The sequence below is a fragment of the Ananas comosus genome, linkage group 1, assembly GCF_001540865.1.
Source record: "Ananas comosus cultivar F153 linkage group 1, ASM154086v1, whole genome shotgun sequence".
NCBI classification, from domain to species: Eukaryota; Viridiplantae; Streptophyta; class Magnoliopsida; order Poales; family Bromeliaceae; genus Ananas; species Ananas comosus.
In genome coordinates this window covers 78848-97756 of record NC_033621.1, presented here as the reverse complement: position 1 = coordinate 97756, position 18909 = coordinate 78848, and the positions used below count along the sequence as shown (strand labels likewise).

General features: G+C 38.3%; 3 protein-coding genes across 6 annotated transcripts; 1 reads left to right on the top strand and 2 right to left on the bottom strand.

The window, feature by feature from the left end:
• LOC109717848 (serine/threonine-protein kinase TOUSLED-like) lies at nucleotides 397-11873 on the bottom strand. 2 transcript variants are annotated; one of them, XM_020243797.1, is made up of 16 exons: nucleotides 10969-11873; nucleotides 10330-10419; nucleotides 10015-10197; nucleotides 9311-9361; nucleotides 8546-8653; nucleotides 8406-8450; nucleotides 5566-5678; nucleotides 4539-4605; nucleotides 3649-3715; nucleotides 3133-3230; nucleotides 2790-2969; nucleotides 2380-2590; nucleotides 1876-2140; nucleotides 1674-1728; nucleotides 1029-1190; nucleotides 397-749 (listed from the first exon to the last, which is right to left on the bottom strand). In XM_020243797.1, exons 1-16 carry the CDS (start codon nucleotides 11236-11238, stop codon nucleotides 654-656), a joined length of 2061 nt encoding a protein of 686 aa, XP_020099386.1. In that variant the 5' UTR covers nucleotides 11239-11873; the 3' UTR covers nucleotides 397-653. The 2 variants fall into 2 exon arrangements, with proteins under 2 accessions (XP_020099386.1, XP_020099378.1); XM_020243789.1 differs by having other exon boundaries at nucleotides 10015-10218; nucleotides 10969-11872.
• LOC109707036 (protein-lysine N-methyltransferase n6amt2-like) lies at nucleotides 12455-15318 on the top strand. Of its 2 annotated transcripts, none has more exons than XM_020228097.1 (4): nucleotides 12455-12910; nucleotides 13608-13766; nucleotides 14170-14272; nucleotides 14846-14969. In XM_020228097.1, exons 1-3 carry the CDS (start codon nucleotides 12575-12577, stop codon nucleotides 14257-14259), a joined length of 585 nt encoding a protein of 194 aa, XP_020083686.1. In that variant the 5' UTR covers nucleotides 12455-12574; the 3' UTR covers nucleotides 14260-14272; nucleotides 14846-14969. The 2 variants fall into 2 exon arrangements, with proteins under 2 accessions (XP_020083686.1, XP_020083675.1); XM_020228086.1 differs by having other exon boundaries at nucleotides 12456-12910; nucleotides 14170-14251; nucleotides 14846-15318.
• Nucleotides 15473-17264, bottom strand: LOC109707044 (universal stress protein Slr1101). Of its 2 annotated transcripts, none has more exons than XM_020228109.1 (4): nucleotides 16618-17264; nucleotides 16074-16177; nucleotides 15826-15944; nucleotides 15473-15725 (listed from the first exon to the last, which is right to left on the bottom strand). In XM_020228109.1, the coding sequence occupies exons 1-4, from the start codon at nucleotides 16856-16858 to the stop codon at nucleotides 15635-15637; spliced, it is 555 nt and encodes a 184-aa protein (XP_020083698.1). In that variant the 5' UTR covers nucleotides 16859-17264; the 3' UTR covers nucleotides 15473-15634. The 2 variants fall into 2 exon arrangements, with proteins under 2 accessions (XP_020083698.1, XP_020083707.1); XM_020228118.1 differs by having other exon boundaries at nucleotides 16074-16156.

Genomic DNA, 18909 nt, shown 5'->3' with positions numbered 1-18909 from the left:
TATAACATACGCTATAATCACCCGTCCTAATCAGCACGACAGCAGTCAATTTAAGCTTGAAAATTTTAGCACGGAGTAGGTGACGCAATCTTTATTTAGAGCATAATAATTCTGACGAGGGCAAACTCTGTATTTCATTCTATTCAGCCTCAATCAAATTCAACTGCGCACAAGCAGCGAAACACTGAAATTTTGGCTAATGAAAAGCGAAGGATAAAAATATATATTCCACAAAACAACGACATATAAACCTGTACGAGCAGGCAACAAGCTTCGGAAATCTATCGAGCACAGGATTCAGGTAGCTCCGAATTGGGCATTAGAGCAACCATATGCACCTGTCATGTTAGACAAAACGCAGATGCACCTCCAAAACCTTTATTTTTTTTAAAAAAAAAAAAACACAGCAGTCTAGCTTAAAACCAACCATACTGCTTTAGCCTCCTTTCGGCAGCATCTTTACACAAATTGTTTCCCTCTTGAAACATTGTCTCATTTATATTACTAACAAAAGAGACGAAATAAATTGTTGATCAGAATATTTTCTAATTATGAAGAACACAATTTACAACATCTACAGAAATGGCTTTTGCCTATTCTCTCTTTCTCAATATATATACTATTATATATATGCCGAAGGGATCAGCATTTCCCTACCTCTTTGAATACGAGAGATAAGGATCTTGAGCAATGGTTAGTACATCGGGCCTTTCCGCTTGATTATATGTCAAACAGCGACGAATCAGCTCCTGACAACATCAAAGAAAATTGTTAGAGTCTAGTAACTACTCAGATGCGCTCATTGCCATGGCAGTTTGTTGACAGAAATAATCATAAGAACATGGAGTTTCTATTAAAAATGCTTGAGTGAAGGATTCCGCACAAGGCCTCATGGTAATTCTTTTTTAACGTGCTGAGTGCATCTTTGCAGGATAGGGTGTGGTTTTCCCCAGCAATTCAAGTACAAGTAAAAATGCACTAAGTCGAGTGGCAAAACAGGAGAAATAGGCCGAGGAAGAAAGGCTAACCTTTGCCTCACTTGACACTGCAGGCTTTGGTGGAAAATCCACTTTGCGTGCATTAATAATTGTGTCTTCACGAAGTATTCTTTCTTGCGTCTGGTCATGACCAAACGGGCGCTTACCAAAGAGCATCTGATACAATATTACACCAGCTGACCAAACATCCACCTGTTGCAGGCAAAGAGAGCAATTTATACACCAACCTTTGAAATGTATTAAGTCACAGTAACATTTGCAATGTTCCTCCAGCAGATGTTCAGCAGATCGGCTACAAATAGTATACACAACCAAGTAGCACAGAATTATTTTTCACCTCCTTTTATCTTGTTCAGTAGATGAGCATACTATATATAATATATGCACTTAAGCATCTTTAAACAGAAGCATAAGTGTGATAATCATACTAAGCAATTAACCCCGAAAACAATAGACAAAACAGAGATAGGTTGTGTTAGCTAAAAGTTGTAAGACGGAAAGATAACTGAATCATGTCCTCAGACTTCTTAAACGGTTACAAGATTATGGTAACGAGGAATTGATTATGATAAGAAGGCCTATTCTAACTCAGATATCAAAGGGTTACAAGAGTACGGAGAGATATCACACTTCTTAAATACAGAAGACTTTAGTGCGAAAGAATAGTTCACAAACCTTTGATGAAATTAGCGGTGTCTTGCTAAGATCAAAGCATTCTGGGGGCAAATACCTGAAAATAGCCACGAAGAAAAATATCATGGACATATTTAGCACCAAGTAATATTCCCCCTACTTGGCAGAAAACAATAGTGTAATTTAAGCTGAGACAAAATAAAAGTCAAGAAAAATAAGTTGAAGGAATTGCCAGTGTACGCACCAGTATGTTCCAGCCCCCTGAGAAGTTAGTTCCATACCCTGAGATCCAACATCATCTTCCACTATCTTGCTTAGTCCAAAATCTGTCACTTTTGACACACCAACCTCATCAAAGAGAACATTCCCAGGCTTCAGATCATAATGAATGATCTTTTGAGGTCTCTTATTGAGATAGACAAGGCCTTGAAATATCTGAAAGATTATAATTCTAGCTTCCTTTTCAGGAAGAATAGGTGTTGATTTAAGGACTGCATCAAGGTCTTTCCCTGAATAGAAAGAAAGAAAGAAAAAACTAAAATGGTTAAAGTTGGCAGTAGCATTTTTCTAATGAAAAAAAGAAACATTGGTGTCAGCACATATGCATAGAAACAAGTCAAGAAAATATCAGAATAAGAAAACATGCCAGCACATTTGCTCAGAAACAACTAGGCCATGAAAATATCATATAAGAAAACGATCAACTCAAAATACAACAAAATGGCATAATTAAGGGAATGAATTATACCGCCGCAGTACTCTAAAATGGTACAAAAGGTGTTTTGGTCAATCTCAAAGATATCCCATAGCCGAACGATATTAGGATGCACCAAGGTCTTATGAATGTTGTATTCTCGAATAGCATGGCGTATATAACTTTGCTTCTTCTGTTCACTCCATTGAGCATTCAAACCATGAAGCTTACAAGCTACGTATCTATACTCCACCAAATCAAATGCCTGCTTGAAAATTACCCCTTTTAAATCATTATGAAAATGTACTATTTTTAGCAATGGCAATAATGGTAAGATAAAAAACCAAGTTACTGCATTCTGATCTCACCTTCTTAAAATTAACCACATTTAAACAAAACAACTTGCCTAATTGCTAAAACAAGCTCATAATATGAATATACTTCAAGTCGTAACAAGTTTTTACCTTGTAAACCTCACTAAACCCTCCCTTCCCAAGAAGATTTAAAAGAGCATATCGATGGTTAAGAATTTGGAAATTGTTAAAGCGTGATCCATCCTCATCTCTTAAGCGCTTCATTTCACGTATAAGCCTTCCCTTTTCCAATTCATAACGTTCCCTTTCCCTGAAATAACTTTCCTCCTCCTAAAAGAATGTAGAGAGAAAGAATGAGATGTACAGAAGTGGTTTACTAACAGAGATAGAATCAGAACCTTTAACTGTTGAATATCTTGTGGAAAATCTGAGTGAGATAGAAAGCGTCGACCTATCACAGTTAGACAAATATATAAAGACAAATGTAATTTACACGTTTGATGCTTGCTAGGCGTGATTTACAAATTTCATCCTGTATAAGGAAATCTTCTTCAGACATGCCAGTTTCAACATCGCTGCTTTCGCCCTTATCTACAAGAGAAAAGAACTGTAAAATCAATCCAAGTAACAGTTATAGCTGATGGTAAATTAACTGACATGAACAAATGATATTGTGCAGACACAATTTTTGTGCGGAAAGAAAAAAAAAAAGGATGATGACACAAACGTGCCTTAAATAAGTAAAAACAAATCACCACAATTTTTACAGCATTATGCGGCCAAGCCATGCGTCATTATAACGTTGACAATATTAGTTTTGACCATGCTCAGCAAACTCAGACAACATATTAAAAAGCAAGTAGTCCAAATCATTTAATTTGGTGAAAAGATCAAACTAATATTTGCAGCTGCAAATTATCTATGGAATACCTTTTCATGCATGGACGCTTATGAATTCTGTGAACCAAAAAGAATATAATAAGCACTGAACACAGAAAAAGGGATTTACCTGGTTGTCGTTTTTTAAGTGATTTCCGATGCCTTTCAATAGCCTCTTTCGTCTCCAACAAAGATTTCTACAGTCAAATAATGTCATATATGAAATAAGTTCAGCTGAGAGACCAAGATAGGGTCACATGTAAGTCATTTGACATACAAAAATTCAATATGATGCAAGGAACTTAGTTTCAGTAGCTTTGTGGAACACAAAAAAATGGACTTACTGGAGAGCAAGATATTTACTACATTTTGCCATTGCAGGAAGACAGATATTTCGTACAAATGATGCTCTACAGGTAATTAACATTGCATATTGCTTGCATCTTCACTTACAGTGAGGAATGCTAATAAACTGTGAAATAAAATGCCTGAGTGTATCACTACAGTTGCAAAGTTATAATTAGGAGTTCCAAAGGGCTAGGCCCACCTGAGCGGCACAAATACGCTGCCCTGAAATATTGGGCTGGAAAAATGACATGGATCTCAGACTGAACTAGCCTGAACGGATAAGTTTGATTGTGTTTCAGGCCAGTCCAGGCTACAACCTCATGGAAGAAAAATGATTGCGACCTGAGCATGATGCAGCCCAGCCTGGCCCTGAAGTTTAGTGTAGGTTGGAGAGCCTAGCCAGACTTGTGATCTGGGCCAGGCTCAGACCTGAGGTTTAGACCTAGGATTGAATCTGAGTCTTGCAGCCTAATTGAAGGTGGGAAAAAATAATGAATACACAGTAACATCATTGGAAGATCTCACAAGAGAAATCATATGCATCATGAGCTACTTTCAAAGCAAAAAGCATTAAATGTGGGACAATCATGTTAACTCACATCACACAGCATTAGTATGTTCGTGTGCTGATGTCCTTGATGGAAAATGTAGATAAGCGCAAGAAAAGCTTACAAGATGAGTATTAAGATCCTTTATTGCTTGCCCATCCTCCCATGTCTCAGATATAACAGTTCCAGCTCTGCATTTTATCAAGGAAAGCACATAAAAGTAGAATTATCATAGACAATATGAAGTACTTTATTGACAGAATAGCAACAGATTCCATTATGTCTGTGAAAGTGTGAAGTATTGGAATCAAATAGCAAGAGCAGTTGTATGCGTCCGACAGGTTTTAAAATAGATGAAAAGGTCAATCATTGTAGAAGGAAAATTAAGAGAATAAATGTAAAAAATGTATCAAAGTATAACCTCTATAACCATCATTATAGAGGATTGTATAAATAAGCATACATAAGAACAGAGGATTGGATAATTTAGCTATCACTTAGTAAATTAGATGGCCTAATTTGAGTTGTTATCTAAAACAGAAGTCAGTTAAAACAGCATTAAAGGTAAAAACAGAGGATAGCTAAATGATAGCTAAATTTTAAAGGATTGTACAATTTTGCTGCAACTTTTTTGAAAGGGCATTGACCAGAGAACAAAAGCTGGTAAAAACAGGGCTGGAATAAACATATAAACCCATTTGAAGCATGTTAACACGATATTGGATATCATAATTCTGACAGAAGAGATGAAAAAGACTGTCGCAATACAACAGCATGCCATTTTGACTCTTTGCCTTGCACATCTCTCAGAGATAAGCAAAGAAACTCTGGCAAATTACCTCATATATCTCTTAGAAACAAAACAAAACAAAAAAACCCTCATGTATAGCCAAATCTGGAATTTTCCAAAATCCTCAATGTTGTCAGCCCTAGATGCTCTATCAACCAAGCTTATCTCCAATAGTGTGCGACTCAATGAGAATTTCGTGAGAATTGTACAAAAGCATAAAATCCAGAAAGCATTATGCGGTAACTGCATTCCATAAATTTGAAGCTTTGAAGCAGATCAATTATTTTGCATTCTAGTTTTCTCTCTGACAATAAAAATTACCTCCCAAGATAACAGGATAAACTAAGGATAAGAAATGCACCTCATAACACCAACATTGCCTAGCCGAAAAGATTCTTGTCTGATCCTCATTCTTGCTTCTTGCCTCTCTGCTTTTGATACAGCTATCAGCAGCTCAGATAGGACTTTAATTCTCTGCATTTATGTAAAGAATCATGTCGGCTAAAGTTAGAGATTAGTTTGAATCACCAAGACAGCAAATGCTGTAGGCATCTAAGTTGATAAAAAAGTTATAGTTCGAAAATTAAGCACATCATTAAAGAATGCTAAGTGTGTATAGAACAAAACAACAGCTGAGCACACAATTAAGAAAAGAAACGAAATATAACTAGAACATATCTAATCACTCAGCAGACAACTTCACTTTAGATAGAATGGTTATTCAAAAATAGAACAAGGTATGGGGTGAAAATCTATCAGAACTACTGAGCAGAGACTCAGATATGTAGAAGAACAGATCATAGGAAAATTATCGGAAACAAAAACAGGTATTATTGCCCTGTGAAACAATTATGTTATAACTGTTTCTTTTCACAGAAGTTATGATGTAACAAGTTGTTCTGAAGCATAATGCAACAACACATTCATGCATCTGGCATTGTATCAAAAATTCAAAACATATAGGAAACAGAAAAAGCCAATAAGACCGGTGATGTTAGACTTGAATGGTTCAACAAAAGAAAGTTCGAAGAAAGAGATAGTACAACATAACTCGGGAAATTCCTATGGTTGGATTTATCACGTTCAAAAATACTGCCAACCAGTGATACACAAATCTTAACCTTCTACTGAAAGCCTATAACCAAATAAGCGATGTATTAATATATAGCAAATCTGCACTATGACACCTTACGAGCATCCATCCGCCTCGAGCTATTTAAAATGCCTTCCCGATATCTATATACTCCAAGACCTTGTCCTGCCTACTGCCTTTCAGATCAACTAGAAAAAGCACTCAAGCTTTGCGTAAACGCACCACGATAGTCTCATCATCTAACCTTCTTGCTGAAATAAAGATATCTATGATGCACAGGGACCTCAACACTCTAAGTATGTCTACTGCCAGATATCTTAGATGCTAACGAATATACAAATCAGATATTTACCCTACGCACTTAATTTTACAAAATAAAACTAAAAATACATTTACGTTTGGATACTTCTAGGACATTAATGAGTAATTTCGATTAAGTGAATCGAGATATTAAGAGACTGCAGTCCCACAGAAGACCACTGAAAATTAGAGAATGCATAAAAAACGTCCATTTTATGCTGATGAAGAAATTAAAGAAACTTGGTTAGGTAACTATAACGGATACAGTAATATGTCGCTTGATAAAACACAAGAAAAAGCTTTTTCCATGTATACATGCCTATATACATGTCGTTTTCGTTAAATTTCAACTAATATATCTATCTATATTATTTCTATATGCATGCATATTTGCAGGTATATATGTAAATCCATTTTCTTATACTCCTTTTATTATATCCTAATTTTTGAAAAATATGCCACATGGTAAAAGGTTACCATGCTGTGTCTGTCTCCATCCATGCATCCATCCATGCAGCATGGAAACATCTGATGGATGGAAATCATAATTGATTCACATGCATAGAAAGAGGAAGTCTCATATCAATGTTGTCCACAATTAATCTGCAGTAATACCTAGTTAACTGTCAAACTTCTGCGATATATCAGCTTTACCTATGCACGTCATGGCACCTGATTTTTATCACAATCCAACAAAGCAGTTATACTAAACGTTGAATAACTGTTCTAAGGCATATATCGGATATCACTCTTAAGGAATGCAATTACTGCTTTGCACCCTTTTTGTACTCCTAGTTCCTTTCCGATCTCCCACTGCTCAGTGTTCTTCCATACTTTCCATATATCCAAACTTTAACCTTATCAGTCTACACAGTAACGATAAAGGGAGCTAATCCTACCAGCAAAGATAGTATTGGACAACGGGTTCAAATTTATACTTGTGTTATCGAATACCTTACCTATTAAGTATATCCTACTCGGAAGACAGCATTCCTAGTGCTTAATCAACAAGTTAATTCATCTGTCTCCTTCAGCAAAACCACTTGATTTATTAATTTAAAGAACTTCAAACAAGATAATGCCAGGATCGCATCATTACAGATGGCAGGGCATTTAACCGCAGTCGGTGTTAAAATCACCATGAGCTGATTCTAAGTTTTGATGCATGCAGTTTAAACCTTCCTAACCAAGAAGAGAAATGAATGATCTTCATTTTTGTAATTCTAAATTATTCCTGAAATGACAGAGAAGTTGAAATCCTAGGTAAATTACTACTCGCACAGCTGTATGATGGACCACTGGAGTGGTTTTTCAACCAACAAATTTAGAAGGACATAAACAGAACAAGATTTGAGATTCTAAAAGGATTTGACTTTCACAGATGGGCTTCCTTCCAAATTTGTATATTTCTACAACGCAACATTATCATCAGAGATATTCTCCAAAATTGATTTCTCACAGCTTAGCATGCTATCAGAGATCAGATTCTGATGGCATGCAGCCACATCACATGTAAACTTATAGAAACCGAACATGCGTACATTCTTTGCCTTCCCATGATAGCAAATCACATTGTTAATTATCCTTGTTAGCCCCTTTAACATCTTGCATCATTAAACAGCCTTAATACTTTCAGTTAAAAAAAAAAAACATTTTGGACTCCTCCATATGATTTTCTAGGAAATAACACTACCGTTGTTCTTGATTATTATCACAGCTCAAATCATGACTTGGTTGTATTACTGTTTAAGCTTCAAGGCAAGGATACACATCAAGAATTTATGTCAAGGTTACTCATAGAATACAACCTTTGTCTTCACCTGTTGATCATGCTCTTTAAGATCCTTCAATTCCTGAACATTTGAAATAACAGTACAAGTCATGAATCCCTATTAATCAATAATCAATAGAAAAGCGAGAACAACACTAGATATTTAATAATTTAAACCTTTTCTAACTGGGAACAGAGACGATGATGATTGGCAGCTTCTTGGCGTGATTTTTTCAGCTCCTCCTCCAGCAACCCAATTCTTCTACGTAACAAGGATATCTCCTCCTATGCAGCAGAGGACAAAAAGTGACATACAACTTACTATATATGTATATAGTAGCATGTACGTATTCATTAATGAAAGGAAGCACCTTTTGTATTAACAATCAGATCCTACATTCTTTCCCACAAAATTGTATATTCAGCATCCCATATTCTAAACATCCATTATTTTAATTAGTAGTACCTTCGTAAAATCTGGCAGACTTTCAGTTGATTATATGTAGTATATGATGAAACTATAAGAAGTACAAAGCTCTATGTCATCAAATATGCAGTTGTACCATAATAGAGAGATGCTACAGTCATTATAATGTGAGTTGCTACAGTCAATAAAAAGCAGCTTGGTTACCTATTATTGATACAATATATAGCGTACTTTTAGTTGCTGCCTATTTTCCAAACACATCTCTGTATATTTTATGCATTAATGTATACATATTTAAAAACATCTGCATACATCAGAATTGATGGAAATCACGTCAAAGATATGTGACAATGATTGTACAAGAATACATTTAGCAAGCATAAATAGGATAAGAAACACTCTTATGCACTGATTACAAAAGGAGGCCAAAAAAAAAAAGAATATCTGGCATGCGACAGAAACAAAATTGCTAGAATTATACGCCTATACATAGTGAAAAGGACAAGGTCAAGTACCTGCAAAGCAGTCCTCTCATCATTGCCAAGCTGGACACTCGACCGAAATTCCTGCCAAAATGATAGTTGAGTAAGACGACCTATACATTTTTATGTTACAGGGACACATTCATATCTGAGTGTGTGTGACTATATGAGCGCACAGTTTGTGTGTGCATGTGAATGGATTATAGGATGGACAGGAAAAGAAGAGATGTTATCCTTGAACCATAAATTGGCTAAGTAAAAGAGTGTTGACTTTTCTTTCCTCTATCTAATCAGCAGGGAAGTGCCTAGGCAATAGGTGGAGATCAATTTAGTGCAAAAAATTTTCCATGTTAAGATCTGATGCAGAATCGGGTGCGGATAGGACTAATCTGTCCTGCATCAAGATCAGCTTAATCAGCCTTTAGGGATGAAAAATGAGTCTGATGCCTAGGTCCATTGAAAACTTTATATCAGCCCTCAGGTAGTGTGGTCTGCAAAAGTCAGATTACTCTCATTACTGGATATCTCTTGCCGATTGATTTTGAGATCTAAATGCATTCTTACTCTGTTGACCTAGTAGATTATTCTTCTTATTCACTGGCTGGTCATGATTTGCAATCCAAATAAGGGAACCAAAAAGGTTGTCAAGAGAGGAATGTCCCATTTAAAACAGAAGTAGCGAGGGTCTAATTAAGCATAAATTAGAGCACAGGAGCTAGCACATAGGAAAGTCATACCTTGTTGGTCGGCTTGTCCAAGTGTCCATTCGATGTGATTGTTGTGGAAGCTGGTGAGGATAGTGTTTGATCAGTAATCTTTGAAGCACGTCCCCTGCCCGTTGCAGGACGCCCTCTACCACGCCCTTGCTTTTTCTTGTTCGTGTTGCCCAAGCTTGGTCTTGTGTCCGTGACTTCTGCGACCTTCATCCTTCCACCCGCTTCCTAATTAGTCCAATTACCAAGCAATTGTGCCAACACTCAACAGCAGCACAGAGAATGGGAACAAGGAACATTGTGCACTTTTATAACCAACACGGGGAACGAGGAACACACCTCAGAATGCTGAAGAGCTGTGGTGTGGTCTTCTTCTTGCACTCTAAGTCGCTTCTGAGAGTTGTGTTGTATCAAGTACTCATTACAATTCTGAAAAACAAATGCCAGATCAGCTATGCGACAGCAAGCATACTTATATCCAAGACTTACATTCTATCTTCATAGAAGTGCTAAAGGAAGAACCAAGCTTCGACATGAATTCAGAAAACATAAGATGATAGTTTCAGTCAAAATATCAGGATTGAGACCAGGACCAAGAGGTTAGAAAAGATCCACAAGAGGAACGAGGAAATGAAAAGCCTGAATCAAAATAGCGACCTCCTAGAGAACCAGTACTACTGAAAAACCAGTAGAAAACTGGAAATAGGGCATTCTTAACTTGGCCCGTGAATAAAGATGCAATAGAAGTAGCAAACTAGTATTTAATCTATCTGCCAACAAAGTAGTAATCGAAAGCTCATAAATACGTAGCAAATCCCACCAAATTGTTTGTTTGCATTGCAACATTTTACAGAAGGCAATTGATCTCCTGAAATTTTTTTAAAAAATAATCGCGTACTAATGAAGGAAAGTTAGAAACCAGACAAAGACACAACTTAGTAAATAAAAGGGGGCAGGGTGTGATCTGTTAGAGCTCACATCATCATCGGAAGAAGAGGACTCGGGAAGCTCTTCTTTCTCCAGAAACCTCAACGGAGGAGGTGGAGGAGGAGGAGGAGGAGGGAGAGAAGGAGGTGCAGGAGGCTGCTGCTGCTGCTGCTGCTGCTGCTGCTGCCACCCGGATTGGATGGAGGGAAGAGAGGAGCTCTTCCCGGCCATTCGAGCCTCCAGCTTCGCCAGCTTGGACGGCAGCGATGGGTTCGAAGGGTTCGAATTCGACGACAGATGCATCACTATGTCGTCCGACATCACCGGCCGCGTCAACGACCACACACAAACCAACCAGGAAAGGGGGAATTAATTTTTTAAAAAAAAAACACACACACACACACCCCAACAAACAAGGAAAGAGGAACTTAAAAGAAAAACCCTAAATACAGATCCTCTCCGGCTATTAGAAAGGAAGAAAAAAAAGGGGTTCGAGAATTCTATTCGGTCTTCTTCGATGATCGCTTCAGCAGAAGAGAACTCGGTAAAAGTGATCGGAGGAGGTGCACGCAATCCCGCGACCGCCAATGGCTTAAAGGAGAAGGCTTCAAAAAGCCGAATTTTCAGAGAGAAGCTCTCTGCATGCGCCGGCGGCGCTAGCGAGCGCCGCCACCGCCCCCTCCCGTCGACGGAAGCGGGGAAAAGGCGGGCAACGGGGACGACGGAAAAAGGGAAGGGAAGTGTTAGGGCCCCGAGAGAGAGTAGGGGCGTTTTGGGAATTAGGGGTTCACACTTCACATGGTACTCCCAGGATGGTGGGCTCGAGACTAAGCTTTGTTGGGCCGTCGCGGGCTGCAGTGCGGAGGAAAGAGGAATGGAGTACGGAGCGCAGCACAGGTGGGATGGAGATGCTTCGTGCTGTGTTTTCTTCTGATAATGATAACGCAGAAGAATGCTGCCGGAGGGCTTCGCTTGTGGTCCGGCAATGTGCCGTCGNGGGGGGGGGCAGTTTTGAGATTTTTGGATGGATCTGGTCGTGTATATCACAACCTAGCAGGGGAATTGAAGATACTTACTAATTGTAGTTCATTATTTTGGGGTCGGGTTGCCTTTCCCGGAAAGTATTTTATAAGTTGCTGGTTTAGTGGGGGTGGGAAGATTCATTGCCCATGGTATATGGTATTTATTGTTGTTACGGATTGAATCTACTGGATATGACTTACCTTTGTAAGAGAAACTGGTGTTCTGTGTCAGCGACTACTCACTCTTTGGCGTATGCTCGGGCTATATACTGCTCAAAGTATCAGCCTGCTTCAGAAAAATTCGAGTTGTAATAACTTGTTTAAAAAAAAAAATCCAGCCCACCGTCGACGCGCTTAAAACTTGGGCCGCAAAGGCAAAGGCAAAGGCAAAGGCAAAGGCCTCCATCGAGCCCAAAGTGGTATGAGTTTGACTGAAATGCCCCTTTAAGTAGCTGACGTCACTTTGAACAGCGCTTATGAGAAAAAGAATCCCCCCGAATCTCGAGTATCGACTGTCGACTCTCTACCGTCCGTTTGGCGCCCGTTTGGCTCGGGGGATTGAGGACTTCTTTTAGGGCCGCCCCCGCTCCCGCTCCCGCTCCTGCTCGTGCCCGCCCGTGCGACTTGCGTCGGATATGTCGACCGACGTGGAGCAGCAGCAGAGGCCGGAGTCGGCCGGCGACGAGGACGACGACCGGCCGGCTCTGAGCGCGCGAGCTCTGGAAGCCCTGCGGGAGTTCCTCAGCGAGCAGAGCGCGGCCCAATCATTTGCCGGCGGCGAGGCGGAGGAGGAGGAGGAGGAGGAGGAGGTGAGGCTGGTGGCGGAGGACTGGAGGCTGAGCCAGTTCTGGTACGACAGGGTCACGGCGGAGACGTTGGCGGAGGAGATCCGGCGCATCTGCGATTCCGACCCTTCGTCTCCCTCTTCCGTCGCCTGCATCGCCTGCCCCACCCTCTACGTCTATCTCAAGGTCACCGCCCAAAACTCCCCCTTTACTCGTACTAGTCTTGTTCATGTAAACGAATTGGATGCTTGAATCGCGGACTCTCATACAGTTAGCCCCTCTGCTCGATGCGACATGGGAGGTTTATTGGTTTATTATATATTTGGTTAGGCCACTGGACCAGTTAGTTAAGCTGCCAAGTATGGTTCTAGTGTATGGACTTGTGATTCCGCAGAGTTTCAATATAAGCATGCTTATTATGACAAGATTTTGTTTAGTCATTGTTCTGCGAGGATGATTTGGAAAATAATTTGTGCAGAACAAAACAAAACTTGTGCCATGTTTAACGGAACTATGATGATAACGTAGAGCTACAAGTAAGATTCATTTTTCTTTGACTTATCATTCTTGATCTCTACTTTCTTTGGCAGGTTTTTATAAGAATTTTTGTCCTTTCATTATCATTATGTAAAACTCGAAAACTAGTGACTTAGGCACACTAAGTAGGGATATAATATCTTTCAACAAATGGAGGGCGTTACTAGTGATAAAATTGAATTGAGAAATGAGTTTACATAGATGCCCGGCTAGCTGGGACAAGAGGTTCTTTTACCATTAATAAGATATTATGCCAACTAATTTTTTTAGTCATGAAACTATGTTCAGTTTTCACATCAACTAGTGAATAATCTGACATTGACGTGCATTTTCCTTCTCACTTCAGAAATTAAACCCTGATATCTCAGCAAACTTGCTTGAGTATGATAAACGTTTCGAGCAATATGGCGATGATTTTGTATATTACGACTACAATCAGCCTGAAGAGTTGCCAGCGGTATTAAAGCATGCCTGCAACATCATTGTCGTCGACCCTCCATATCTGGTAACGTGAGGTTGATTTTGGAAAAGAATGGTATCTAGGGTATTACTATTACATTCCATAATACTATGAAACCTTGAGAAGTTATATATAACTCAAATTCTATGAAACAGAGCAATTTTTCTAACTTCCAAACCGTAGTTCCATTTGTGATTCATATCTTTTAAATGCCTTTCCATGTATTCTACAAGAAACTATGCGTTACTTAAAAAAGAAAATTTTAATTAAAGGAGTGGGAGGAGGGACAGAGTGAGGGATCTACTCTATCTGCTTTAGCTGCATCATTTATTCTTAAGGATCCTATTATGGACAGGATTTGCCAATGAGATCTTTCTTTATCCATTCTTAGAAGAATGCTCTTGTGAACTGTTTTGATTGGTTTTACTTTCTTCGTTTGTGCAAGTAGAGCAAGGAATGCTTGGAGAAAGTGGCCCAGACCGTCTCTTTCTTAGCCCGCCCACAAGGTCCATTCTTACTGTTATTGACGGGTAATTAGCCATCTATGAAATGTAATCCTCAAGTTCGTAAGTTTGTCTTCTGCTAATCAGATAATGAAATTTTGTTACTACCGTTTCCATTCAGTGGTGGATAACTGATTGTTGATATCTAAATCTCCATGTGAACCTGCATTTCATACATCAATCACTCGAATCATTCCTCATGGCATGTGGAGGCATAATGAAAACTATTTCCGGTATTTTCTGTTCTATAAACTATCTTGTGCGACACAAGGTTTGCCCAAACCCGTTTCTCATAGTTTAGCTGAGAAACTAATAGAGATCTACATGATCTATCTATAGAAGCTGGTATAACAACTTCTAGGTCTCTCCAAAGTCCGCGGAAAGGCACAGCTTCATATCATAATGTTCTCCTCTAAAATCAAATGATTACTTCATTTTGCCGCTTTGTGCAATTTCCTTTTGTCATTTTTTGTCTCTCTTAAGAATTAGAATTGACACTGTTTTGCTACATATTTCCATCCTGTTTAGAGTGCTTGCATTGAGCCGTCGATAGTGAGAAAAATGGAGAATTGAATGGGTTTTTGGTTTTTATCTAATACTTGCTTGTGCTAATTTGAGCAGGAGAGGTGCAGAAGGATAGAGCTCTAGAGCTTCTAAATGTGAAGCCGTGCAGCTTCAGGCCCCAACACGCAAACAAGCTAGGAAATGAGTTCCGGCTGTTCACTAACTATGATCCTGCAGAGAGACTGGGTGGTTGGGAGCGCAATTGACCATGCCCGAGCTTACAGCGAAGGATAAGAGCATGCATACATGGACGGTGGATACTAAATTGATCTCACGCTATGCTAGGGAGAACACAATAATACTTATTTGTTGTTTCCCACGTTTCAGTCGGAAACTCTGTTGTTTCCTTGTAAGTTGCTCGTTAGGAGAGGAAGCTGAGCTCACTCAAGCAAGGTCTAAATGGTCTATAATTGATAGTTTTAATCTGAAAAGGAATTTCTTAATTAGTTCTAATCTGAAAAGGGAATTTATCTTATGAGAACGTGGGGAATGAATTTTGATAATAAACGTGAACGACTTCTTCTTTTTAACTCATTCTATATTACAATTTGATTTTACTATCCTGCCATATGATTCTATGTTTCTGAATATACACGAGAAATAATTAGAGAGGCCCGCCAGCTATCAGGTTAGCGCTTCCAGTTGTTGTTATGTACATTGGCTGCATAAATCGAGAGACATCTGTGAATATAGAACTTGCAGATTTATACCTCGATCCAAACCTAATTAACTCATGAGGAAAAAGCTTACAAAGCCCTTCACATTATTCTCTCAACTAAACCTGCACTAATAAGCGTCTTAAGACATGCACAACATGAGGAGAAAAAAAAAAACACAAAAACTGCATCACTGGTGATTTTCTTTGGGTGGTTTGACTATGAGGACAGGGCATTTTGCATGATGCGCAACATAGTCGCTTACGCTGCCCAAGAAGGTCCTGTGCAATGCCAGAAAAAAAAAACAATTTAATTATATTTGAACAAAGAAGAATCTTTGAGAAAATTACATAGACAAGCGATGTGCGGATTAATTATAACCTTTTGATTGTGCCGAGACCACGGCTGCCTACGACGAGGAGATCGGCTTGCATTTGCTCCGCGGCCTGGCAGATTACCTCTTTTGCATCGCCATCCACGATGGCTGTTTTAGCATCCACCTGCACAACCAACCTTGGTGAAGTGAAGTATATATGTATAACCAAAGTAAAGAAAAAAAAAAAAAAAGTAAAAAGAAAATACCTAAATATATATACGAGTAGACAATTAATTATAATTGGATTACCTACCTGCTTCTCTCTGCAAATTTGCATGGCTCGCGAGATGACATTCCTAGAGTTCTCTTCCTGAGCCTTCTTGATGGAAACCAGCACTGAAGTCGTGGCATAAACAGCTACATTACATCATGACGAGCGTGCACGGAACAATGAGAATTAGATATATATATATATATATATATATATATATATATATATATATATNATATATATATATATTCTGGTTTTGAAAATCTACGCACTTCTCAAAGTGCAGGAAACAAATGGACGAGTCCAGCCCATAAAATCCTGCTCAGTTGGAGTGGCGCGCTAGCAAATTGATTTACAGTCTTGATCTTCTCTTATTTTTCATCGCTTGACGAAAAGAAGAGAAGAATGCGATGGCATAAATGATTGGAAAAGAAAAGAAAAGTAAAAAAATCGGAATCACAATTAAAATGAGGGATGCGATCACCTACCGACAACTGTGCGTGCATTTTGTTCCTCTGTTTCAGCCGGTTCAGACAAATATAGAAATACTATAAAAAAGTAAAAAAGTAAAAAAAAAGAGCAGTACCGTGTCCTGCAGCAGGATAGATGAAGTGGTCGATGGCACGCTGAGCGTGGAGAAGAACGAGGGTGTTGGCGGCGGATTTGAGGAGGTGGTCGATAGCCCAAGACAAGGCATGCAGGCTCACGTCGCTCTCGTCCACCGCCGCCACCACCACCACCACCTTCCTTATTCTCGCCTCTTCGCCCGTCTTACCACCTTCTGCGCCTGCCGCCTCCGTTGCCTCACGCCTCTGCTCCCCCTCCATATATATATTCTTTTTCTTCTCTGTTTTTTTTTTTTTAACCCCCGATCTTCTTTTCCCACTCAACACGCAAGCAGATATTTATATATATGGATAATCACTCTCTCTCTCTCTCTCTCTGTAGGTTTTTGGCGTTGCCGATCGAGCACTAGCTTCTCCAAGCGATCGAAGCCTTATCGTTTATTAACGAAAAAAAAAAAAACACTGCTTCCCCACCGGATTCTCACATGTTAGAAGTAGCAACGAGCTTTTTATATATCTTTTTATTTAACTCTTTCTACCATTATCCTGCATGGTGGCCGCGGCCTCTTATGCCGACGGCAGGGCATGTGTCCATCGCAATTAAGGTTTAGACCTACTCTGCCGCCGCATGTCTTTAAATAAAGAAAATAAATAATAAAAAAAACGTTTTAGGTGTTTCCTAGCTTTACCGGTCACAGCCATTCTCATCTGTATATCTATCGCTCGATCTGCATCTATACATTATTTTTTATAGAGTTTGTCACGTGATAATATCTTCTTCACTCTACCCTTCTCATACCCTGATGCTTGCATTGTCATCTTACCTCTATATAATACTTCGTCTTTCTACTCACCTATTTTCTAATTAATATATTCATACAATTCAGTTTTATATAAACAAATCACTTTAAAAGTAAGAGTAAAATAAGATATCTTCATTTTTTTTTTTTTTTTTAGAATTTTGAGGATTATGGCGGCACAGCGAGGTGCAGTGCGATGAATTTAGAGTCGATGAGGGAAAAGAAGTGGTGGGTGTGGAGAGATCTGTNCTATTAGAATTTTGAGGATTATGGCGGCACAGCGAGGTGCAGTGCGATGAATTTAGAGTCGATGAGGGAAAAGAAGTGGTGGGTGTGGAGAGATCTGTACTGCATCAATGTGGCCATGATCAAGGAGAAGCTTGACGCCGACAGTGGCGTTGGAGGCGACGCGGAGAACGATAATCGCCCGTCCGATTTTGACAGGGTGATGAAGGTGTATATGAAATAGTAACTTTGTTAGTGCTTCTTTTATTATTATTATTATTATTATTATTATGTATAATTTATTTGCTACATATATTTTATGTTTGTATCTATTAATATTTCAAGATAAGTGAAAAAATATAAAATTTTAACTTTGTTAATCTTTTATCTTCTATAGCATTAGCCCATTGTAATGTGCAGGTAACTTCACAATTATTAATCCTTGAAAACCCGTGGACACAGTTTTTCACATTAATTTGCAGCAACCTAAATGTTGATTTAGTATTAAATTGAGAACTAGAGCAAAGACTAAATATAACTTTGTGTTATAATCATTCAAAATAAATCAAATTCAAATATAAGTTGTTATGAATTATTATTAGTATTATTTCAAGATTGTAGGAGGATAATTGTTAATATACTGAATTGGTTGTTTTTTGTGTAATCTATGTCTATATTATATATAAAAGCATATAGGAATTCCGACAATGACAGACGGAATCCAAAAAGGAAAAAAAAAATATTCCCTACGAATGATTATGATTTTTTTTTGTTAAACGAATGGATATGATCAATCTAGTAAATCTCTACTAAATATTGAAATCTATCCATATAGTATTAAATTGAGAACTAGAGTAAAGACTAAATATAACTTGTGTTATAGTCATTCAAAATAAATCAAATTCAAATATAAGTTGTTATGAATTATTATTAGTATTATTTCAAGATTGTAGGAGGATAATTGTTAATATACTGAATTGGTTGTTTTTTGTGTAATCTATATCTATATCTATACTATATATAAAAGCGTATAGGAATTCCGACAATGACAGACGGAATCCAAAAGTGAATAAAAAAATATTCCCTACGAATGAATGATTATGATTTTTTTTTTAAAAATATCTCAAATAAGAACGAACGGTTATGATTAATCTATTAAATCTCTACCAAATATTGAAATCTATTCTCTATAAATGGTTATGATTAATTTGTTAAAAAAAATATCAAAAAAGAATAGCTATGATCAATTTATTTAAAAATAGCATTCCTATTCATCTATAAATTCAA

Coding starts and splice junctions, on each gene's coding strand:
- LOC109707044 (XM_020228109.1), bottom strand. CDS start 16,858: ATGGAGGGGGAGCAGAGGCGTGAGGCAACGGAGGCGGCAGGCGCAGAA. Junction 16,178..16,617: donor CTATCCTGCTGCAGGACACG/GTACTGCTCTTT, acceptor GATGTAATGTAG/CTGTTTATGCCACGACTTCA. Junction 15,726..15,825: donor GGTCTCGGCACAATCAAAAG/GTTATAATTAAT, acceptor GGCATTGCACAG/GACCTTCTTGGGCAGCGTAA.
- LOC109707036 (XM_020228086.1), top strand. CDS start 12,575: ATGTCGACCGACGTGGAGCAGCAGCAGAGGCCGGAGTCGGCCGGCGAC. Junction 12,911..13,607: donor CCCTCTACGTCTATCTCAAG/GTCACCGCCCAA, acceptor TTCTCACTTCAG/AAATTAAACCCTGATATCTC. Junction 14,252..14,845: donor ATTCTTACTGTTATTGACGG/GTAATTAGCCAT, acceptor TAATTTGAGCAG/GAGAGGTGCAGAAGGATAGA.
- LOC109717848 (XM_020243789.1), bottom strand. CDS start 11,238: ATGTCGGACGACATAGTGATGCATCTGTCGTCGAATTCGAACCCTTCG. Junction 2,141..2,379: donor CATTTTAGAGTACTGCGGCG/GTATAATTCATT, acceptor CTTTCTATTCAG/GGAAAGACCTTGATGCAGTC. Junction 750..1,028: donor CAGTGTCAAGTGAGGCAAAG/GTTAGCCTTTCT, acceptor TGATGTTGTCAG/GAGCTGATTCGTCGCTGTTT.